General features: G+C 40.8%; 1 protein-coding gene across 1 annotated transcript in view; it reads left to right on the top strand.

The window, feature by feature from the left end:
* CFAP43 (cilia and flagella associated protein 43) overlaps positions 1-21,886 on the top strand; it is an 81,062-nt gene that overhangs the window by 30,281 nt on the left and 28,895 nt on the right. The window contains exons 11-19 of the mRNA XM_045854402.1: positions 2,500-2,648; positions 4,172-4,275; positions 8,097-8,237; positions 9,025-9,197; positions 10,284-10,433; positions 12,360-12,490; positions 14,348-14,489; positions 16,904-16,996; positions 17,744-17,821. Of these exons, the coding sequence (XP_045710358.1) occupies positions 2,500-2,648; positions 4,172-4,275; positions 8,097-8,237; positions 9,025-9,197; positions 10,284-10,433; positions 12,360-12,490; positions 14,348-14,489; positions 16,904-16,996; positions 17,744-17,821 (1,161 nt within the window). The remainder of the gene's footprint in view (positions 1-2,499; positions 2,649-4,171; positions 4,276-8,096; positions 8,238-9,024; positions 9,198-10,283; positions 10,434-12,359; positions 12,491-14,347; positions 14,490-16,903; positions 16,997-17,743; positions 17,822-21,886) is intronic.

The following is a 21,886-nucleotide window of genomic DNA, read 5'->3' as shown; positions in this document are numbered from 1 at the left end:
GCCAAGCTCACATCAGGCCATCAGGAAAGAGTGCCTACTACAGTGGGAGGAGGGAGGAAAAAGAAGTTCATATAGCCTCCCTCCTTCTACATTTTTTTAAATTTTATTTTTCAATTACAGTCTACAGCCAACACTATTGTGTATTAGTTTCAGGTGTAAAGCATGGCTCCTCAGAGGGTATTCAAAAATACCCTAGTAGTTGTGGGAAGGTGAAGTACAGTATAGGGAATATATTTTAAAATGTTGTAATAACTATGTATGGTGCCAGGTGGATACTTGAAATATTGGGGGAACACAGTGTAAGGTATATGAGTTTCTAACCACTATGCTTTACACCTGAAACTAATACACAATAGTGTTGGCTGTAGACTGTAATTGAAAAATAAAATTTTTAAAAATTTAGAAGGAGGGAGGCTATATGAAGCAAACCATAATTCCTCATCATAACACCGGCCAAAAGGTGATGCCATTTTTTCTATGTTCTCAGTTCACTGTGCCTTTTACATAATAGAATTTTAAAAACAAAAAAAGACCAGAGAACAATGATAATTGTCTCTTCTTAAATTGTCATCATTTGCTGTATTACACAGTTTTAGATGAAATATGGATTTGGGTAGTAAGTAGGAAAATTAGTGTTTCCCATTATAAAATTAAAATCTCAATTATAAAACAAGATGGAGCCTTATACTGCACATAAGATTATAAAATAAAAAGACACATAATTCAATGGGATAAATAAAACTCACCCCAAAAGGTAAAGATAAAAATTCTTACCTAAAAGACTGAAATATGAGTAGACTCCATAATCTGTGACAAAGGCTTGTATGTATTTGTTTCTATTAGAATTACTAGAACTAGAAAAGATCTTAAAGTTCCTCTGATCACATCTCCTTTTACAGAAGAGAGACGTACAGATTTGACAACCCACCCCAGGGGCTGCATAATCAGGACTTACCTTCTTCTTGGCTAAGGAGGGAAATAGGCACCATCAGATGGCCTGCTTTCTGCTTTAGACAGCTTCCCTTCACCTTCACCTTCACCTGACTAGAGGGGAGAGATCTGGACAACTTTCACAGTGAATTCATCAAATCTTCAGTGAGCTTCAGACCAGGCATAATACACACATGTGGTTCAGCCCTCACTGGGGAGAGCTGGCAGTTTTTCCTTGGTGGAAGATACTGCTGCTCTGGGGGGAATTGATAGGTTGGGGCCAGATCTTCCTGCCTATGCCCACGACTGTGTTCCCATGAATGTTTTAGGCAGTGAACCTCAGAAAACCCAGCCCAGCACCATGCTAGCAGGATACAGGACACTACCAGTAGCTTCCCTTGATGTCACCTGCAAGGGTGCATAAGACCCCTCCGGATACTGCTGTACCTTTTCAGCCTAGCCCACTATTGCCCTAGAATGGAGAATAATTTCAACTGATTACATTGAGAACTCACACCACACACGCATGCGTGCGCGCACACACACACACACACACACACACACACACACACTGAGAGCTCCCATAAAGTCTTTCAGTTTAAAAAATGAAAAAGAAACCTCACTATTTTGTGTCTGGTTTCACACTTAGATACCACTGAAGACTCAACCAGAATCAACTGGAAAATTCACCTTTAAAACTAGAATTAAAACCTGCTTATTCGAGAAACTGCATTTTAATGGGTCGGGGCACCCGAGTTCTCACCTGAGCTTTGTCACCAGCTATGAGATCCCGGGGCAAATGGCTGCCCTTTTCCTGGACTCTGATTTCTATTGTGTGGAAGTGATTATCTCCTGAGATCTTTTCTACTTCTAATATTCTATCACTTTAACCAAAACAACCTACAAAGTTTAATTTATAGAGAAATGGATCTGATTTCTTGAGGGTCATGAAAGCAGACGTTTTCTCTTAGACATTCTGTAAGTCGTCGTGAGGAAAGCAGGGGTCTGTGTTGCGTTCTCTGGTGACCGACACGTGACACTTGGTGATGATGGTTACTTTCCGGGGTCGTCTGCCGTCATCCCAGCACCCCAGGGTCTGCCGTCACCCACCAGATGAATGATGACTTTAAAAAATCCGTAACATTCTATAAAGATGTCCAAAAGGTGCTCAGAATTTAGTTTTAATTTCTTATTTTATTTTGCACAATTATTGGTGTGATTTTATAATCATTTAGGGGTAAAAATAGAGCCATGGCTTAAAGTTTAGTAAATGTCTTTAACTTTTATCATCTTAATGTTAGGATAAAAGAATAAGATGTACAAATTCCTTTGACTTATTATGTAATCGGTTAGCTCAGGAATGTCAAATGTGTAGCTTGTCATGCCACACAACACTGGCCACTCTTCCCGAGTTCTGCAGGCTTTTCGAATAAACTGTAGAAATCTGATGTGTGGGAGAGCCAGCTTCGTGTGTGTGTGTGTGTGTGTGTGTGTGTGTGTGCGCACGCATGCATTTGTGTTTGCTTTTGGCACAGTGAAGTTAAGCATCTGGGGGTTTATTTTTAACAGACCACAGTTCTGGCTTGTTCTCCCTCCTCCCTGTCTGTGGCAGTGGGGACTGTGGCTGGCTCTGTCCACTTCTTTGACATCCAGGACGCCAAGTCCCCTCAGGAGGTTCACAAGGCCTTTCTCTCGGAATCCTCCGTCCAGCTCCTCGTGTACGTACTGTCTGCTTCTGGCAGCCACTCCGTCGGACCTGTCTGTTGGGAATTCCAGTGAAGCCATAGTTCCTTTATACTTTAAGTTTTACACGTTTTGTTTTGGAGATTAATATATTGACTTGGTTCAATGTTCAAAAGGTACAAAAGGGCCTGTAGTGACAGGCGTTCTGCCCTTGTCCCTGAACACCCAGTTCTTCTCCCTGGAGGCAGCCTGTTACCAACTTCTCACATCTTTTTTCAGAGGTGTTTATCCATAAACAAGCAAAAGGATAAGTATTTCCTTTTATTGACACAAGTAATTACCAAGCATTTAGAGTGTGCCAGGCACTTCTACTGTATTAACTTTATGAGATAGAGATTTGCATTGTCTCTACTTTACAGGTGGGGAAGATGAGGCACAAAGAGTTTAAATAACTTGCCTAATATCACACAAATATAAATGGGAAATGTCAGGATTTGAACCCAGGCAGTTGGGCTCCAGAGTCAGTGCCTTTGCTCTGAAGGGAGCTAACCATGTACAGTGTTCTGCATCTCCTTTTTTTCACTTAATAATGTATCTGGGAAGATGGTTTCTATCCACACATGATAATCTTCCTCGTTCTTTTTTACAGCTACATAGTATTTTTTTTAAAAGACAGTATATTAGTGGGCATTTAGATGATTTTAAATGTTTTGAAGCAAGACTTTTAGGAAGGCAGCATAGAGACATTGTGTTTGGACTCATGTGTTACTGTTCGTTCTTTTGTTAATGTATCATAATCATAGGTATTACTTAAGAACTGACATTTGCGTCCTGTCACACACTGTAGCTCATTGAATGTGGTCCTCGCCCCACCAGTCAGGAAGGTGTTATGCTCGTACCTCCTCCACGAATGAGGGAGTTCAGGTTCAGAGAGGTTAAGAGAAGCGCTGTGGGGCGATGACCCAGCTAGCGCCCAGAGGAGCTGGCTTCCTGCCTGTGCTGTTCCAGCACTTTCTGCTGCCCTCCACCCAGCTCAGTGGGGAAGGACCTGTAACCTCCCTCCAGCTACACCCAGCTCCTCTGTACCACAGCTTTTGATGGTGCATAGCTTCTTTCACAGATCCTTCTCACTTATCCTGATTGGCGTTTCCCCACTTTTTCTAATTTGATGAAGGTGTAGAAACATTCCACCACATGTTTCCTCCTCCAGCCAGGTACTGGTCCTGAAGGGTACTGAAATGTACTCAATGCTAATTTGAGAACTGCTTATTTCCACTGGAAATATCTAGAAAGCTCTATTGTCATCTTTCATTTGCTTATAATGAAATAGTTGCCCATCTTTAGTAAATCTTGGCTGTTTTGTAATTTGGAAATAACATTAGCCTAGAATGTAATGAGTACATTTATATGCAATCACTTGGCTTTTATAAGGTCAGATAATATTGAAAATCACAGACCATAAGAATGACTGGTTTTGAATGGATCTCTGTGCTGTTATTTAATAAATGTTTCCCGTTTTATCAGTGGAACAAGTGAAATCAGACTTCTTCTTTTCCAGTTACGACCAGCGAGGGTTGTATCTGTTAGCTGGAACTCCCGAAGGATACATCTTCGTCATCAATGCCAAACCCTCAAGTTCATTTGAGGTTCTTGGATTCGTAGGTACTACACAAAATGCTTATTAATTTCAAATATTGGTCACTTTGTTCCAGAGGGTTTAAGATGGTGAAAGTGGGGAGATAATAAGCGAGATCATTTTTGTGGCATATTTTCTAAAAGAGAAACATTTAACAGCTCTTAAAAGTTACTTTGGAGAATTCCCATACTGGGCAGAGCTGGGCAAAGTGGGTAAAATTGGGACAACTGTAATAGCTTAATCAATAAAATATTTTAAAAAAAGAATTTTCATATCATATTTAGAAGTTTTTGGTGCATCTGTTTGTTGCATAGTTGATACTGATACATTTTCTCAAGTCAGTCATGAATGAATTAATGAAGTGGCTAAATATACCTAATAGTATCATGAAGAGAAGTTGGGTTGTTTATCCCTGAGATATTTTTAAGGTAATATTTGATTTCTATTTACACTTACCTAAAGAAAGTTTTGTGATATGAATCTTGCCTCTTTAAACAAAATGATATCTAGCTTTTTAGTACTGTTTATTTAAATGCCCAGGTAAACTACAGATCTGGTGGGTGAAATGGCACTTTTATGGTAAATAATAAGAACTAATACATTTCTCTCTGACTATAAGTACTAAATGTGTATGTCTATTTACCCTAAATATATATATATATATTTTAAATCCATTATTGATTTTTAAAAATTAATGAGTACCTACTAGATGTAAAATGCTGCGTCTAGGCCCTGCAGGGCATGGAGAGGTCAAGGACACAATTTAGTGGAGGAGGAATAAGCAGAGTGCTGTGTAGACTCAAAGGAAGAAGCAATTAATTCTGCCAGGTGTGAGGAAAGGAGTGGAGGTAAAGGGGACATTAATTGAGGGGTGCAGAGGATAGGGAAGAGTTTTCTGAGGATTTAAAGCAGTGGAGGATGGGCCATGTTAGTATTTCATCTCAAGATAAAAGTCAGAGCAAAAAGCCCTTGGAATGGTAAGAAGTCTGGTGCAATAGGGACACAGAAGGGTTTACTAGATGGCGATTATGGTGATGACGTCTGGAAGAAGACAAAGGGTCTGGGGTATCATTCCAAGGGGTCCAGACTTGGTTCTGTGGTTAAAGGGATAGCCTCAGGTTTTCAGATGGGACTAGTGTGATTTCACTTGGTTTTTCTGAGGATGACTCTGGCACAAGTGTGAAGGATGGGACAGAGGGGCAAGAGAATGGAATAAACGAGATGAGTTAGGGAACTATTCTAGTAGTCCAGGCTTGAGGCAATATTAATCATGACAAAAGCTAACATTTATTGAGGGATTTCGATGTTCTTAAGCACTCGCATGTGTTAATTTATTTAATTCATTTTTTTCAAGATTTCATTTATTTATTTTTAGGGAAGGGAGGGAGAAAGGGAGGGAAAAAAGACATTGGTGGGAGAGAGAAGCATCAATTGGTTGCTTTTCCCATGCACCATAACCAGAGACCAAACCCATAATCCAGGCAGGTGCCCTAACCAGGGACCAAACCGGCAACCTTTCACTTTACAGGAAGACACCCAACCATCGGAGCCACACCAGTCTGGGCAATTTATTTAATTCCTCCTGACAACTCTTATGAGGTGGGGACTGTTGTCACACTCATTCACAGATGAGGCAGTGGAGGCAGAGTGAGGTTAAGTCCTGCCCGAGTCATGCAGCTACAGGCCACAGTGGGGCTCGGGCTCCTGCTCTCACTCCGCGTGCACAGGCCCTTGCAGCAGTCGTGGAGAGAAAAAGGGGGGAACAGTCGTGAGTGACAGGATGGATAGGATTCGATATTGGAAAGCAGGAACGACTCTGACATTTCTAGGCTGGATGGTGGAAGTTTTTGAGGTCATCAATTGAAGTAAAAAGTCAAGACAAAAGGAAGTTATGAAGGTTGAGGAACCAGGGTAAGCTGAAGAGCTTGGGGAATTTGAAGCCAATAAGCTCTTCATTTGGGGATCTTCAGTGTGAGTTTGGAGATGGAGATCTGTAGTTCACAGCTTAAGGACAGACTTCTGGTCTTGAAATCATGGAAGCTTTTGAGAAGGCTTGAGAAGACAGAGTGGACGCAAACCCAGTTGTTTAATGAGACCAAACAGGTAACCTTAATACATACTTTAGGTGACATAGAATGTGCTAGGACCTATGGCTAACCTCAGAGTGGGTGCAAGTTCTGCCTAAATATTCCATTTTTCAACATATCTGGTCAGTCAGAGTATGAGATGGGAAAAACTATATCCATGGGAGTTGTGGACAGAGAAAGACAAGGCAGTGAAGAAAACCGAGGACCGGCCAGAGTGAGGAGAAAACTGGGAGCCGCCTGCCCTAGAAAGAGTGTGGAGGAGAAGGCTGGATGAAGGGTACACTGTGGCAGAAGCATGAGTGGGGCAAGTCCTGGGAGGAGGCCCTCGAGTGTTTGCCCATCAGGAGTGACCCCTGGGAGAGTCACTTTTTGGGGTGGAGAGACAAAGAGGTCAGGGAGGGATGAGAGGTTGGAAAATGAAGTCAGTAAGTGACAACTCTTATTTTAAGAAGTTTGGCCCTGGCTGGTTCGGTTCAGTGGACTGAGTACCGGCCTACAAACTGAAAGGTCGCCAGTTTGATTCCCAGTCAGGGCACATGTCTGGGTTTCGGGCTAGGTCCCCCATTGTGTGGGGCAGTGTTTGAGAAGCAACCAATCAATGTATCTCTCACATATCAATGTTTCTCTCCCTTTCTCCCTTCCTTCCTCCCTCTCTAAAGATAAGTAAATGAAAAAGATTTAAAAAAAAAATTTAAAAGAAGTTTGCAATAGAGAAAAGAGAATTGGATAGTAACTGTGGTGGGGAAACAGGGTTGAAGGAAGTCCCTGCTTTGAAAATAGGGGGTTCTTGAGGGCCGAATAGAAGAAATCCTAAAAGACACAAGAAAACAAAAAGAAGTAACTGACGGCACGTGGTCTAACAGGACACTGGGGGCATGAGCTCAAAATCACAGATAGAAGGGGTTTGCATTTTGTCCCTACAGAAATGCCAGGAAGATGGGAACAGTGTAAAATTTGGTGAGAAAGTTGAGGTCAAGTTTGTATCACATGTTCTCAGTCTTCCTCCCTAAGAGGAAAGGTCATCCACTGAACACCTGAAGGGAGGGGCATGGGCCTAAGAAAGTGGGCACATGCCAAACAGCCCCCAGGGACACCAGGAGCAGGGAGTCTGGAGAGAACCATGGTGGGTCCCAGGCACAGTCTGCAGAGGTCGGATTGCTTAGGTTCCTGGAAGACAAACTCAAGTCCTGCATTTTTTCACCACATCCTCAACACCTTGACTACAGATGCAAAAAACACTAAAGGCTGAGTTTGCCCAATATTAGGAATGGGCAAACCAGCTTGAGTGGACATTCAAGGGGCCAGAGCAGGCAGGTGATGCAAGAGGGATAGGCATGGAGCCCTCCCCACCCGAGAAAGAGGCTGAGTCCCTCCAGGCTGGGTTGAAAAGACCAACAGACATCTTACCAGGAGACTCCTTTATCTGTGCATCAAAAATGCCCCTGTCACTTACGTTGAAAGGTCACTTTAACTATCTAGTAAATAAATTTGGATCTAAAGATTTAGTGAAGGCAGTTCTATAATGTGATATCTTTTTTTTTTATGACACATGGACATGAACTAAAGGGGGGAAATGTGGGTGGGAGAGGGTATGCAGGGTGGAGGGGAGTGAAGTGGGGGAAATGGGACAACTATAATAGCATAATCAATAAAATATATTAAAATATATATAGTGTGATATCTTGCTTGGGAAGATAAAAGATCCTTTAAACTTATTGATGACCACCAGTGGTGGTGTGTTGATTTGCGTTTTCTTTCAGAGGTGCACAAAGGCATTTTGCAGATATCCACGGTGTCTGTTTTGGAAACAGACATAGTGGAAGTGATGGTGCTTTCCTCACTTCCGGAAACAGGAAGAAGCAGTCTGGAAATATTTACTCTGCCTATAATACTGCCTCAAGGTAAAAAAAAAAAAAAAAAAAAGACAAGCCAGCAGTTCTGTCCTGGGCTCAGACAAGTAGTTGCTATACCCCTGGTGACAGCATGTCTTTTTCTCTTAACACATGAAGAGGTAAAATGGCCATCTTTTGTATATGTTACAAAGTGAAACTTAGGCTGCTAAATAATGTGAAACTAGTGAACTTTCTTATAGGCCTTGTCATTCATATGAATCTGTTCACTTACCAGAGGAAAGAAACTGCATCGACTGCCACTTTTGTCAGATTGATTTGTCATTTTGTGATGCCTCTTTTTTGTCCTTTTGGATGTACATAGTCAAATTCATATAGGTTACTGTGTAGTTACTTTCACTGATAAAATTCTGAAGAAAGCTTTCTGGCTAGAGGTCTGATAAAACACACACTCTGTTTTAGGTAACTAATATCTGGGTAGCTATTTTGCAAATATATACTTGTAGAGTATAAGATAACCAAAGCCTTGAAGTACTTTTATATTTTATTAACCATGCTTTAATTAAAGGCCATCATGAGTTTCTTTTAATACGTCTCTATTTAATTGATGTAATTAACCAAGGCCTTATAAAATATTTTATTCACTATCAATTATTTAATACTCAAGTAATTCCAATGGAGCCCAGTTGTTTTAAGTCATTTTTATCACTTACTAGCCTCTGCATTATTAATAGAGCATTTAAAATTTTTATTTCACTTTTTATAGTTGTTCATAACAATTAAAGAATAAAATCAATATATGGTGTAAGTGATCTCTCTTCTTCCTGAAATCTTACAGTTTCTTCAAAGTGTGTCAATGAAAGAGGGAGGATGAAAAGCGAATTCATCCATAAGTTCCTGTATGAGATAGAGCACAGCCTGTCCTCGGCAGTGTTGAGCTACCAGAGCAACCGCATATACGGCTTCTGTAGCGAAGTGCCGTACATCTGCAGCTACCTTCTTCCTAAAAATGTAGGCCAGAACTTAAGCTTGCCGTCATTTATCTTAGCACTCAAGATTGACACACTGTATTAATTAGACGTGACCCACGCTTTAACATTACAGCCCAGTTGACAAATGGTTTTACTATTGTAACATGATTTCCTTGAATGAGATATATGTTAATCCGTCACACTATGTCTGAGCAACCTCACACCGGTGCTACATCTGTCACGATTGTCAGATAAACATGCAGATGACACAATATTAGTTGAGTACCCTGAAAACACAAACTAACACTAGAAAATCTATCCCAAGGGTGTGAGGAGCTACAGGGCTGACGACTTTCAGTGGAAATTTGCACCTAACCCCTAAGCAAAATTGCACAAAGTAGTTAAACTGTGTTTCTGGCATCCTTTCATTATACTCTTTTCAAACTTCTCCCATGTTGTATCACCTCCAGACACATACTCTGACCCAGATTGTCTACCACCCTTCCTCCCTAAACCCTTTAGCCAAAGCCCTTCTCTCCCAGAGTAGCCAATGTCAGCAAAGAATGAGAGCAAGAAATTCAGAGAAAGAAGAAATGGCTAGTGATAAGGAAGAGTCAAGAAAAGCTTCGTGGAGGAAGTAACATTTGAACTGAACTTTGAAGAATAGGTTAGATAAAGACATGGAGAAATTTTGTGGACCATCTGGGTGGGGGTGCGGTTGCTGAGGCAGGGAGGAGGCAGGACAGGTGGGGATGAGGAGGGGAAGGGCATTCCAGACAAAAGTCACAGCATGCGCAGGGGCTTGGAGGTGGAAGTGCATGAAACACACAGGGGCATGTTGAGTAATTTACCTGGACTTGAGCATGGGGGTGTATGAAAATGATTAGTGAGGAAGATTGTCAGCATAGTCAGGGATCTTTAATGATAACGAGCATATACTTTTCTTAGTTAGCCAAACAAACATTTACCTTCAAACAAAGATGAAACAATGGGACACAAACGTAGGCGCCCACTTTGTCATGTATTGGTTTATTTGCAGTGACAGTTTGCAAACTCCAGTCTGACTACCCTGAGATGCTACTCCCCTGATCTTCTCTGTGATGCAGTCCTTTTCTCTGGTTGGCAGGAGCATCACGGTGTCTGCATTCTTCAGCCCTACCACAAAGTGCAGAGCAAACAGTATGGACCTGGAGTGCTCTCCCTGTCTCCGCATGGACTGTGGCTCATAACAAAAGCTAAATGTGGAACCGTGTGTATACGAGACATTCATACTTTGGTAAACTTTGTTTTTTAAAAAATTATGGGATGTATATCTTAATTTCATTTAAAGAGCAAAAGCCCTTAGGAAAGGAATTGGAATTCTTTATTAGGTAGATTGAGTCATAACTTATTTACCACTGATGGTGTTATTGACTTTAACATTAGGTGTATTTATGTGCCTCAGAGATGTGAGTCTCTGAGGGCGGACCACCAACCAGGGACAGAGATCTGCAAAGAAAAAGCCTGGGCAGGGCTGCTGTCGGTGAGCTCCAGCCCAGCTCTTCCACCGTGTGTGTGTGTGTGTGTGTGTGTGTGTGTGTGTGTGTGTGCGCACGCGCGCCTTGGAAACTCACTGAGCTTCAGATGCTCCCCTGTAATATTTGGGGAGCCTTGCTTGCTCTCATCCTGTGGGATTCTGGCAAGAGCCATGAGAGGGTAGATGCAAAACTGCTTTGGAAATAGTGAACCACTGTGCAAACTTAGGGATTATCGTTGCCATCCACCTGGCCTGAAGGGCCTCTGGGCTGGTTGCTGCTGCCCCCACCTGACTCTTTGTGCGATGCTGGACCCAAGTTGTACTGGTCATCAGTATAATTTAATGCAGTCAGTGATTCTTACCCAGTGTTCAGATACCCCATATCTGAATCGTCACAATGACCCACATGACACGTGCCTGCAGGTCCGCATCAGCTGGGCCCTGTTTCTGCCCATCCTGCTGTCCTTGCTCACATCTGCAAGAAAGCATATTTGGAACACAGTTGGGCAAAAGTGATATTATTATTATACAGAAAACACCTTAAATCCCTTAGAGATTTTTTGTGAATGAACAATTTGTAAACTCTGTTACACTGCCTCTTATTTAAATGATTTGTAAGGTACACTACTGATAGTGGCATGGTATGGCAAGACATCAAAGTTTTGGAGGCAGAGTTATTCTATGCAAAGCACCTAATGTAGGGTTGTCTATGGCAGCACTCTTTGTAAAGCAACGTATTGTCTGTCAACAGAGGACTGGATAAATAAATAATGGTACATAAAAAATATATAAGTAAAATATGGAATGTTGTGCAGCTGTGATGCAGAATGAGGAAACCTTTATGCAGCAATATGGAAGGAACCCCAAGACATCATTAGGGAGGAAAAAGCAAGGTGCATAATATCGGTATTATTACTGCACTACAATTTATGTTGAAATTTGTGCAAAAATTTATGTATATGCATAAAAATATCTGAAAGGATGTTGAAGGATACTGAGAGGTGGTTGGGGAATGGTGATAGGAAGATTTCACTGCATTCATTTCTATAGTTTTCTAATTTTGAACCATTTAAATGTATTACCTGTTGAAAGGTTTGACAAAAATTAAGGCATCAAGCTGGAGAACCAGTGTGACACAGAAATCCCAGTGTTTAGTTAAGGGTCTGAAACTATCTCCCTGTGTACCAAATTAGTGGTTTTATTTGGGTTCCAATCAAATGGGTTTAATTAACATTCTCCACGTAGGGCACATTCTTCTTCCTTCTTCACCCTCTCATGCACCTGTCACCCTCTCATGACCCTCAGCCTCTTCACCCATGGGTGGAACCTGCCTGCTTCTTGAGGTCATCGGAATTTGCCCCCTCTGCTTGTTCAAGGACCCTCACTTAACTTCAGAGCCTTCAGCCAGTTCATCCGCTTCTGTGTGTCTGATATTCCTGTTATAGATGGATGATGATAATCCCTCTCCTTCCACACTACCGCAGATGAGGGAATGAATCAGTATGGTTGCAATGTTTTGAGCTAGGGATTTTCAGTGCTCTGTATTACCCAAAGGCTATTTCCATACAACTAATGCTGTTGACAAATAGAAAAAGGTTTATCAACAAGTGTATGTATCCCCCTTAGCAAAACCATGTGATAGGATCATGTTTGTAATTTTTGTACTTTGTTCCTAAAACTATTGAGGAAACATTTGTTCGGTGCCGGAGCCATTCTCACCAGGGACACGGAATCCAGTCGGTGAGCATTTCAATGGATGGACAAAACATCCTGGTGAACGGGAAAGATGATGGCACCCTTGTCTGCCTAAGGTGGAGGTATGTATGGTGAACAGTAAGCAGCCTCACATGGTATGGTGTTTTAAAATAAAGATTTCGTTAGTATTAGGCACAGCAAGGCCAACATGACAGGAGACAACTGTCATTGAAAAGATTGTTATCCTCACAGATCCCAAGAGGAGGGGGCATGCCTGGCTACTGGGGGCCACGTGGGGAAGAACCAGGGTGGGTAAGGAGGCAGAGGAGGCAGGAAAACCATGGGCCAGAGCCTTGATTGTGGTTTCCATGCACAGGAGCAGGCAGATTGAGAATTGGCTTGTTTAAGCCCGGTGGAGGAGATGGTTGGCTGAAGGTTCTGGATTAGTTGGTGTGCATTTGAAAGGTGATCTCCAAAATTAATTGTTTACTGTTTCTAGGAATTGGCTAGCCCTGGGAGAGGAGTCCCTCCAGAGTGAGCATGACCCCAGATATCAAAGCATCAAAAATACGAAAACAGAAAAGGCATATTTAATACATATGAGATGATCAGTTCTCTTGTTCATAACACCTGTAGGAGAAGTACAAGAAATGAGGACAATTCTGAGTAGCAGATATCTTTAAAAACTCCCGTTTGTCCCTAAAAATCCTTACACAGACATGTATGTATGTGGGTACGCATACGGACTGACTTGCCTAATTAGACTTTGCTTTAGCAATATTAATTTATTTAGACTTTGATTGTACTAAACGTAAAATTCTAGATAAACAAATACCACTGAGCATACAGGTGATGGCCAGGGGGCAGAGAGCAGGCAGGGGACAGCCAGGACTTGCAATGTTCCCTCTTCGACCTGCCAGGGGACATCACTAGTGAACGTGCAGTTCGTTCCCACAAAAGCGGTACCTCACAGTGCCTCACGTGACCAAAACCATCATAAACCATGGCCTTTCTCGGTGCCATTTGAAAATGTTAAATATTGTAGAGATTTTGTATCATAACGATTTTGGTAGCCATTTAGTTCAAAGACTATTCGAAGACTGCACCATCATGCCCATTTTGTACATGAACTCTTAATTAACTTGTATTTCATATATGTCTTAATGTATGCTTTATAGTCAGTGAACAAACAGCATCTTAGGCAACAACAAACAAGTGCTGAAGCCCTATTTTTGGAAATAAAGACATTTTCACCCATAGTAGTTAATCATGAGGACTTGTGACTCAAAACAAAGTTGACATGAACTTGTGACTCAAAACAAAGTTGACTTCAGAACCCTAGTCCAGGAGTTACCAGCTCGTACCCTCCGGCCCATGACAACCCTTCCAAATCTTCTATAACAGCGTTGTTCAAGGTGGGGCCTGCAGCACCTATGAGCTTGTTAGGCAGGCATGTTCTTGGGCCCCACCCGACTTTCTGAATCAGAGTCTCTGTGGGTGAGGTCCAGGAATTTGTTTTAATAATCCTGCCAGGTTTGTTAGATGTTCCCAAAGTTCTGAGATGTTCTGGTGCATTGAGTGCAGATGGGAACTAAGAGGGTTGAATGGGATAATGTGATAATGTACGAGCCGGATGTGTATGCAAAGCAGTGCAGCATCTAGTACACTTGAAGGGCTCAACCAGAGTAGTGGCTCTCCTGTGCCGTGGCCAAGACAAGCGTAGAGTACATGTAGGGTAAGGGTATGGGGACAGCATGAGGATAGGGTCACCCAAATAGGTGAAGGGGCTTGTTGTATTCTGATGCCCACGAACGGGCTCTCCTCTAAGAAGCAGAGCCCTCATAACTACAGGGCAGTGCAGAGAATTGTCCACATATTTCTTTGTGTAGAAGTGGTTGCATATCTGGAAATAATACCACTGAATGTGACTTCTTAAAATTGTGGTTCTATAGCCCGTGTGTTTTCTTTTTTTAATACAGGAAGTTTGGAGGAAGCTTAGCCAGTGACATTCTTGAATACAGCCAGCAACATTTAACTTCTCTGAGCACCACCATGGAGGAGGAGAATGCTCATTTAAGAAGAAGACAGAGCAAGTTCTCAGAATCAGAACATGAACACACAGTTGAGTTCCAGTATAGTTTTCTTCTCCTTATGTCGACGTAAGAAACGTCCAAATCTGCAAAGAATTTTTATTAGGGTTTATTTGAGCCAAACTGACAATTGCCAGGAAGCCAGATGCTCCACAGATGGCAGTTGCACAGTTTATTTTATGCGTTGTTGTGAATTAGGGAGGGGACCAAGGAAGGTCACGTGAAAGTGAGAGCGAGCAAGGCAGGGACTGGATTATAGAATAGTTGACAAGACTATGTGCTCTGTTGAGGGTGGTTACTCGTATTTCAAAAGTGTGTTGACCTAGACTCACAAAAACTATGAACAGGGCTTGCTTAAGACTCAGATAATTTTTTTTACTAAAAAAGTTATACGCCTGGGACATGACTACTGACCATAACCTGCCCATTTAGGAATTTATGATCACATCACCCTGCGAGGTTACTTTCCATGGAACTCCTTTTTTATCCCACTTCCTTTTTTTCTTTTTGAATCAACTGTCAGTTTGCAGTTTTCTTTAAGTGGATATTCAATAACTTTTCTCTTTATTTCTCAAAAAAGAGCATGAGCTACATCTGAGAGAAAATATTCAGCCTTTCTCTAAGCAATGGCAAATACTATACCTCAGATCTTATTTAAACCATAATACAAGATTCAGGCTTTCCTGAAAAAAATCTTACTACCAATTGTGGTGCTTGGTCAAAGTAGTCTCTCTTTTGTACTTTTATGTCACATACACTATTTAGGAAGTGCCTAGCCAGAGAATAACATTCATTCATTCAATCATTTAACAAACATTTATCAAGCACCTGCAGAATGCTAGGCTGTGGGGAATATAGGAATGAGCAAGATAGAAAAAGTTTCTGCTTTCATGAAGCTTGCATTCTAATTGAGGACTGGCAGTGAGCAGAGAGAGAGAGCTAAATAAGCAAATAAAAAAAGAGAGTAACAAGATCTATCTAGTGAATAAAAATGGCTTGGTATGATAGTGTGTGTCTGGAATAGCCTCTCCAAGGAGATGATGTTTAAGCTGAGACCTGAATTAAAAGAGGATGCCAGCATGCAGCATGGGGCAGAAGTACTCAGGGCGGAGGGAGAAGAGAGCTCCACATGTCTGAGGACCTAAAAAAGGCTTGCACAGTGAAAGGAAGCAAGAGAGAGTAGTAGGAGATGAAGTCCTCAAGGTGGGAAAAGGCTTTGTAAACCGGGGAGAGTTTAGATTTGATTTTACATTTAATAAGAACCTACTAAAGTGGTGTGAAGAGAGGATTTATAAGATCTTATTTACATGTTTGAAATGATTATTCCTGGTGTATGGAGAATGCTTCTGTAGGGGATAAGAGCGGAAGCAGGGAGGTTAGTTACGAGTCTATGGCAGAGGTCCAGGTAACAAGGGTGGGGGTGGAGGAGTGTTGTGGAGAGGAGGAGGTGGACTCCAGGTAGGTTCCCGAGTTAGAGTTAACAGACCTCACTGGTGGATTAGAGAGAGAGAGTCTTCCAGAGTTTTTACTTGAACAGCTGTGCAGAAGTCGATAGTATTCGTGAAGATGGGGAAGCCTGGGCTGGGGAGCCACTGTGGGGAGAAGGAAGAGAACCTGAAATCCGTTACTCATGCCAACCTTGAGAAGCCAAGAGAATGTACCAGGCAGGCCACTGGATAGATGGGCCTTGATTTCTGGGAGAGGCCAGGGCTAGAAATGCTGATTCGAGAGTCAGGGCATGGGGATGGAGTTCAAGGCCATAAAACCAGGTGAAGTCATCATGGAAACGTGAATGGTAAGAAAGAGAGGGGCCAGGACAGAGCATCTTCTAGAGATCCAGGAGAAGAATTTGGGAAGGCAGAGGAGACTGAGAAGGGGTGGCCCATGAGGTTGTGGGGAGCCAGGAGAGTGTGACATCCCAAATTCTCAAGACGTTTTGCTGTAAAGAGGGAACAGAAAAGGGGTAGTAGGTGAGGGGAATGTGGTCAGTAGTCAGTGGAGAGTAGCTTTCCTAGGACAGGAGATACCAGCACACATTTGGGAAAGATTCAGGAGAAGGGAGGAATGGATGATGCAGAAAGGCAATGAGATTTTTTTTAAGTGGAAAGGCCTTGAGAAGGTAGAAAAAATTAAGATCCTAAGTACAGGCCTTGATAGGCAGGAGTTTTCAATCTATAGGAACAGGAAGGCAGAGAGTGATTTGGTGAACATACAACCTATCTGATCATTTTTTTTCTCAGGGAAAGGTGTGGCTGACGTAAGGACTGACTGGTAGATACTAAATTAATAAAATGTTACACCTTGGACAGGCAAAATGTTTGGTATTATTTTTAAAAAATATAAGAAGTTCAAAGGGATTCAAAGCAATTATGTAAAATAGCATGGGAGAGAAACCTGATGAATTTTAAATTTAAAAAATATCTGTCTTTTTCTAAGATAAATGAGAATACGAAGTTAAGCATTGACTCATCACAAGAGGAATTAGTCCAAGCTAATAATATGAAGGAAATTCCCTGGATACAACAAAAAAGCCAAGAGGTATTTATAAAACATGGGAGAGGTTTGAAATAAGGCTTTGTAGGTGTGCCAGACAGATTAGTTTCTTATGAAACCTGCTGGAAAGTTAGAAAGTAGCACGAGATACTACTTGGCAGAGCATTCCATTGTACAAGTGTAACTTTCCTAAAGCCAACAAACACCCTAAATATAGCCCAGTCTTTTGGATTAAGTTATATGAGCTTTAAGATCTGTACTCAAGTTAATATGAAACCCAACCAAGCTGTTCACATACGCTAAGGCAAAGAATGAATTGCGGTACCTCATGTTGGAGGCAGTTGGCAGGGCTGGGGGTGCTGCAGTGATGAAAGAAAAGGTGGGCCAGGAGAAGGGACATCCTGGCTTCTGATGTGTAGAAAGGTGACAAAGGTAGTATTGTAGTAGCTCCTGTCTGGATTTACCCTGCTCATCCAGTCTCACTCAAGTCCCCAATAAAACAGTGGACTGATTTTCCCTTGTCAACTATTCTCTATTTAATTTTTTGCTACTTAATTATTTTCATCCCACTGGCCTTATACTTGACTAAAACTACTATGTTGCTTCAGTCAACCTAATAGCAATCAAGTAAGGTATTTCAGTGGTGTTAGAAAATTTTGTTTCTAGAAAAGCGCTTTCCATTATGTATCTATGTGTATTTGTGTATGTACGGATGTAGGTACGTGTGTGGGGGTCATAGGCCTCCCTATCGTTTCTCTTGCCTGTTTAAGTGAAATACTTGTCCCATTTCAGGCCATCAAAAAGGAGGTTAAACTGTTTTCCAACAAAAGGAGAGAGATAAAAAGACAAATCAAAGCACTTGCTAAAACTGTAAGTGTCGTGATTTCATATACTAATACATTTGACCCTCCATTTAAAATTACTTTTTGAACTTTACTTTGTTCAATATGGCATAAGAAGCTATACCCATCTTTCTCCTGCCTGTACTCAGGCTCAGTTCTCTGGGGTCCTTCAACAGGGTAGAATTGTTACCGCATCACACTGCATATAAACAGCCATTTTTCTTCTCTATGTCTTCTCCAAATACTGTCTTATTCTTTATAATTATTTTAATTAAAGTTATATGTTTACAATTTTACAAATCAAATAATGAGTTACATAATTAAAAATAGTATTTTAAAGCAACACCTCCCCTGATTTTTTTTTTCATTATGATTCCTGTACTCTGAAGGTAACTGTTTTCAATTCTTTTAGTTTTCCTGTTTGGCTATTTACTTCCACCTTTCTAAGTAGTTTTCTTGATACTGCTATCTCTTGATATTTCTCTTTTGACACGAACTATGGGCTTCCAACTATTGAAGATGAGTTTTTAGGTTCTTTTACATGCCCACCTTATCACTACAGCATATACATAAATTCATACTTAATATGCACATTACTGTAGTTATCTAAATATTCTTCAAAGTTGAGTCACATGGTATATTATAATTCCATTTCCGTTTTTACAATTTTATTTGTCCTGGAATTGATGATTGCCTTTGTTTTGGGTTGCCTAGTCAAACTCTGAAAATGCTTAAAAAAAAACTTCTCGATATGAATATCTGAGGAAATCAGACTGTCGGAACTTTTTTTAAAATTTTATTTTGTGACCTCCCTTCTAATATTTTCCACCTTCCAGCTCAAGTCTAAGCACCCTGCTCTCTAGACCAGGCACACAGCTGCTGTCCTAGTGACTTCTCTTGTCCATCCTTCCAGGAAATCTTCTCTCCTGCCTCCTGAGTTGGAACCCCTGTTTTGGGGGTCTCATGGATTTTCCTTTGTTTGTTTTTTTTGGTGTGTACTTCCAGTAGCTTCCTGAGAAGGACTGCTGTGTTGTCCCATGTTTGGGAACATCGTTTGTCACTTGGCCGTGCTTCCGGACTACCATTTCAATGTAATACAGTGTGAATGGCCCCTGGCCCCTAGAGTTGTACATTGCTTTGGTTCTTGAGAAAGAGTACACAGGAGCTACAGTTTTTGAGACTTGGTTTTTCTTCAAATGTCTTTATCCCACTCACACACTCATTTGAGAGTTTGCTCCAGTGTTTTCTAACTTTTGGTATTTGCTTTAAAGAATGCAGTACTTTCTGATTCCCAGTTCTTTGTAGGTAACCAGATTTTTCTCTCTGGAAACTTACAGGATCCTTTCTTAATTCCTGCCATTTGGAAATTTCACAATCATGCACCTTTAGATGTCCGATGGATACTCTTGGTTTGCTGGTATAGACATGCCCTCCACCCTTTTCCCTTGTTCTGAGCCTGACCTTTGTGCGTGGCATCTGTGTCCTCTCTTGCCTCTGGCTTCTGTCTGGGTTTAGCCACTGGGTGGAGTCAGAGGAGATCAGAGGGCAGGAGCCGACTAGGGTCAGGGTTTTCATTCCTCCAGAGTGCTGTCTGTGGTGGTGTGAGCTGGCAGCGACTGCCAGCCCTCTCCTATAGCTACAGACCTCTTCAGGTTTCGGTAACCACTCCCGACCCTTGCCCTTCAGACCTCGCAGTGGTGTCAGTCTCCTGTGTTTGCTAGCCTGAGATGCTTTATCATGCCTTGCAGTTTCCCTTACCCTGCCGAAGCTCTTTTTTTGAAGTCTCTCTTCCCAGTTACCCCATTTGAGTATGCCGTCTGTTTCCTACCAGGACCCTAATTCTTAAAAATTTATTTATTTTGAGAGACAGAGAGAGAAATATCAATTGTTGTTTCAGTTATTTATGCTTTATAGGTTGCTTCTTATATGTGTCCTGACTGGGGATTGAACCTGCAATTTGGTATATCAGGGCAATACTCTAACCAACTGAACTACCCAGCCAGGCCAAGGACCCTAGTTTGTATGTTTGGGGTTTTTTTCTCTTTTATGTGCTGGACATTGGTGAGCACTTTCATTAAGAAACCTGTCTTTCAGTTCTGGTTGTTCTTAAAGTTTTCTTTGTTAATTTCCTCCCCTTTGTTTTATCTTCCTGATCATTAATGAAGTTGAACATCTTTTTATAACTCTAAAGACTATTTATATTTCTATTTCTGTGAATTCCCTGTTCATATCCTCTGCCTATTTTTTCTATTGTGTTGTTAGTCCTTTTCTTTTTTATTGTAGGAGTTCTTTATTTTCATTATTAACATACTGACTTTTGATCATTAGGGTTAGTGAAGCTGCGATAATAACTAAACTCCAAAAAACATAATGGCATAGAGATGAGAAATTTATTTTTTTCTCAAAAAGCAGTTCTGGGTGGATGTTCAAGTCAGCAGCTGCCCTGTTCCATGCAGTCATTCAGAGACCTGGGCTGCTGGCAGCTCTGCTAACTTCCCCACGTGGCTGCCAGGGTTGTGTTGCTTATCTCATCCCAGGCACCTGGAAGAGGGAAAGATCAGGGAGCTGTGCTTCAGACAAACCTCTAGGTGGCCCTTATTACTTGATTGAATCACGTGAAATTGCTGTTTTATGTGGTTCAGCCTAATACACTACAAATATTTTCCGTCTTCTCTCAGCTTTTATAATGTGCCTTGTTAAATGCAGACTTGAACACTTATGACCCAGTGTATTGATCATTGTATTTGTAGCTTTTGTTCTTGTGTCTGATTTTAAAAGAGCTTCCAAAGTCTTGCATATTTTCTTCTAATACTCCTTTATTTCACCTGTAATTTATTTTCATGAATGATATGAGGTGTGGATCTAATGTCCTTTTTTTCAAGTAAATAGCCCATTTCGTCATGCTTTCTATTGACTATGTCATCCTGTCTGCACTGATTTGCAGCTCCTTCTCTGTCAGCCCCTGGAATCCCGTGTACACAAGGTTGTTTCTGGACTCTCTGCTCTGAAATTGAGTATTGATCTTTTCCTGAGCTAATTCCAAACTATTTCGATTGTTATAACTTTATAAAAGATTTTTATATCTTGAAACAAATTCTCCCTTTGCTCTTCTTTTACAAAAAAAGTTGGATTTTTATGCACAGTTTTTCATTTGAATTTTAAAGTCAGCTTGTCATGTTCCATGAAAAACTCTGATTTGATTTTAATTGAGAATATATTGTTTATAATATGATTTGGGGATGAATTTATATAATGTACACTTATACATTTAATATATACATTTATAATATAAATTTTATACAACATGCATTATATAAATATGTAAACATGTATCTATTCAATCTTTAAAAAATATTTTTCAGTAAAGTTTTGTAGTCTAAAAGTGACTATAATTTTAGGTTATCCTAGGTATCTTATAGTTTGTTTTGCTTTTGTGAAAGGAATGTTTTTCTATTACATTTTCTAATTGGCTACTACTAGTTTATATGAATATTGCTCATTTTATATACAATCACCTTGCTGAATTCTCTTTTTAGTTCTACTGTTTTATCAGTTGATTTTCTTGGATTGTCTAGGTACACTGTTCTACCTTCTGAAAATCACAAGTCTCTTCCTTATCAATCTTTATACTTCATTTCTTTTTCTTGTCAAATGGCAAGGGCTTCTAATATAATAGCGGTCACGGCAGTGGCCATGTTTGTCTTCTTCCTAACCTTCACAGGGATGCTACTAACTGCTAAGTGTGATGCTTGCTGCAGCATCTGCCCCTTGTGACCCAAGAGTTTTTATTGTGAATTTTACTTTGGAACTGGTCAGATGCCTTGTATTCCTCAGATGGACATTTGTCATTTTTAAGCAGTACACCAGATACCATTTGCTAATATTTTACTTAGGACTTTTGTATCTCTATGTATGAGTAATATTGGTCTAATTTCCTTGTACTTTCTTTGTCTAATTATGGTATCAGAATATACTAGCCTTATCAAGTGATTTGAGTAGTTTTCTATATTTTTCCCCATTCTCTGGGACAGTGTGTATAAAACAGGCATTCTGCTTTCTTTAATATTTGGTTAAAAAATAAACAACCCATATC

The sequence above is a fragment of the Phyllostomus hastatus genome, unplaced genomic scaffold, assembly GCF_019186645.2.
Source record: "Phyllostomus hastatus isolate PE091 unplaced genomic scaffold, TTU_PhHast_1.1 phas_scaffold_1066, whole genome shotgun sequence".
NCBI lineage: Eukaryota > Metazoa > Chordata > Mammalia > Chiroptera > Phyllostomidae > Phyllostomus > Phyllostomus hastatus.
This window is presented reverse-complemented; position numbering and strand designations above follow the sequence as displayed.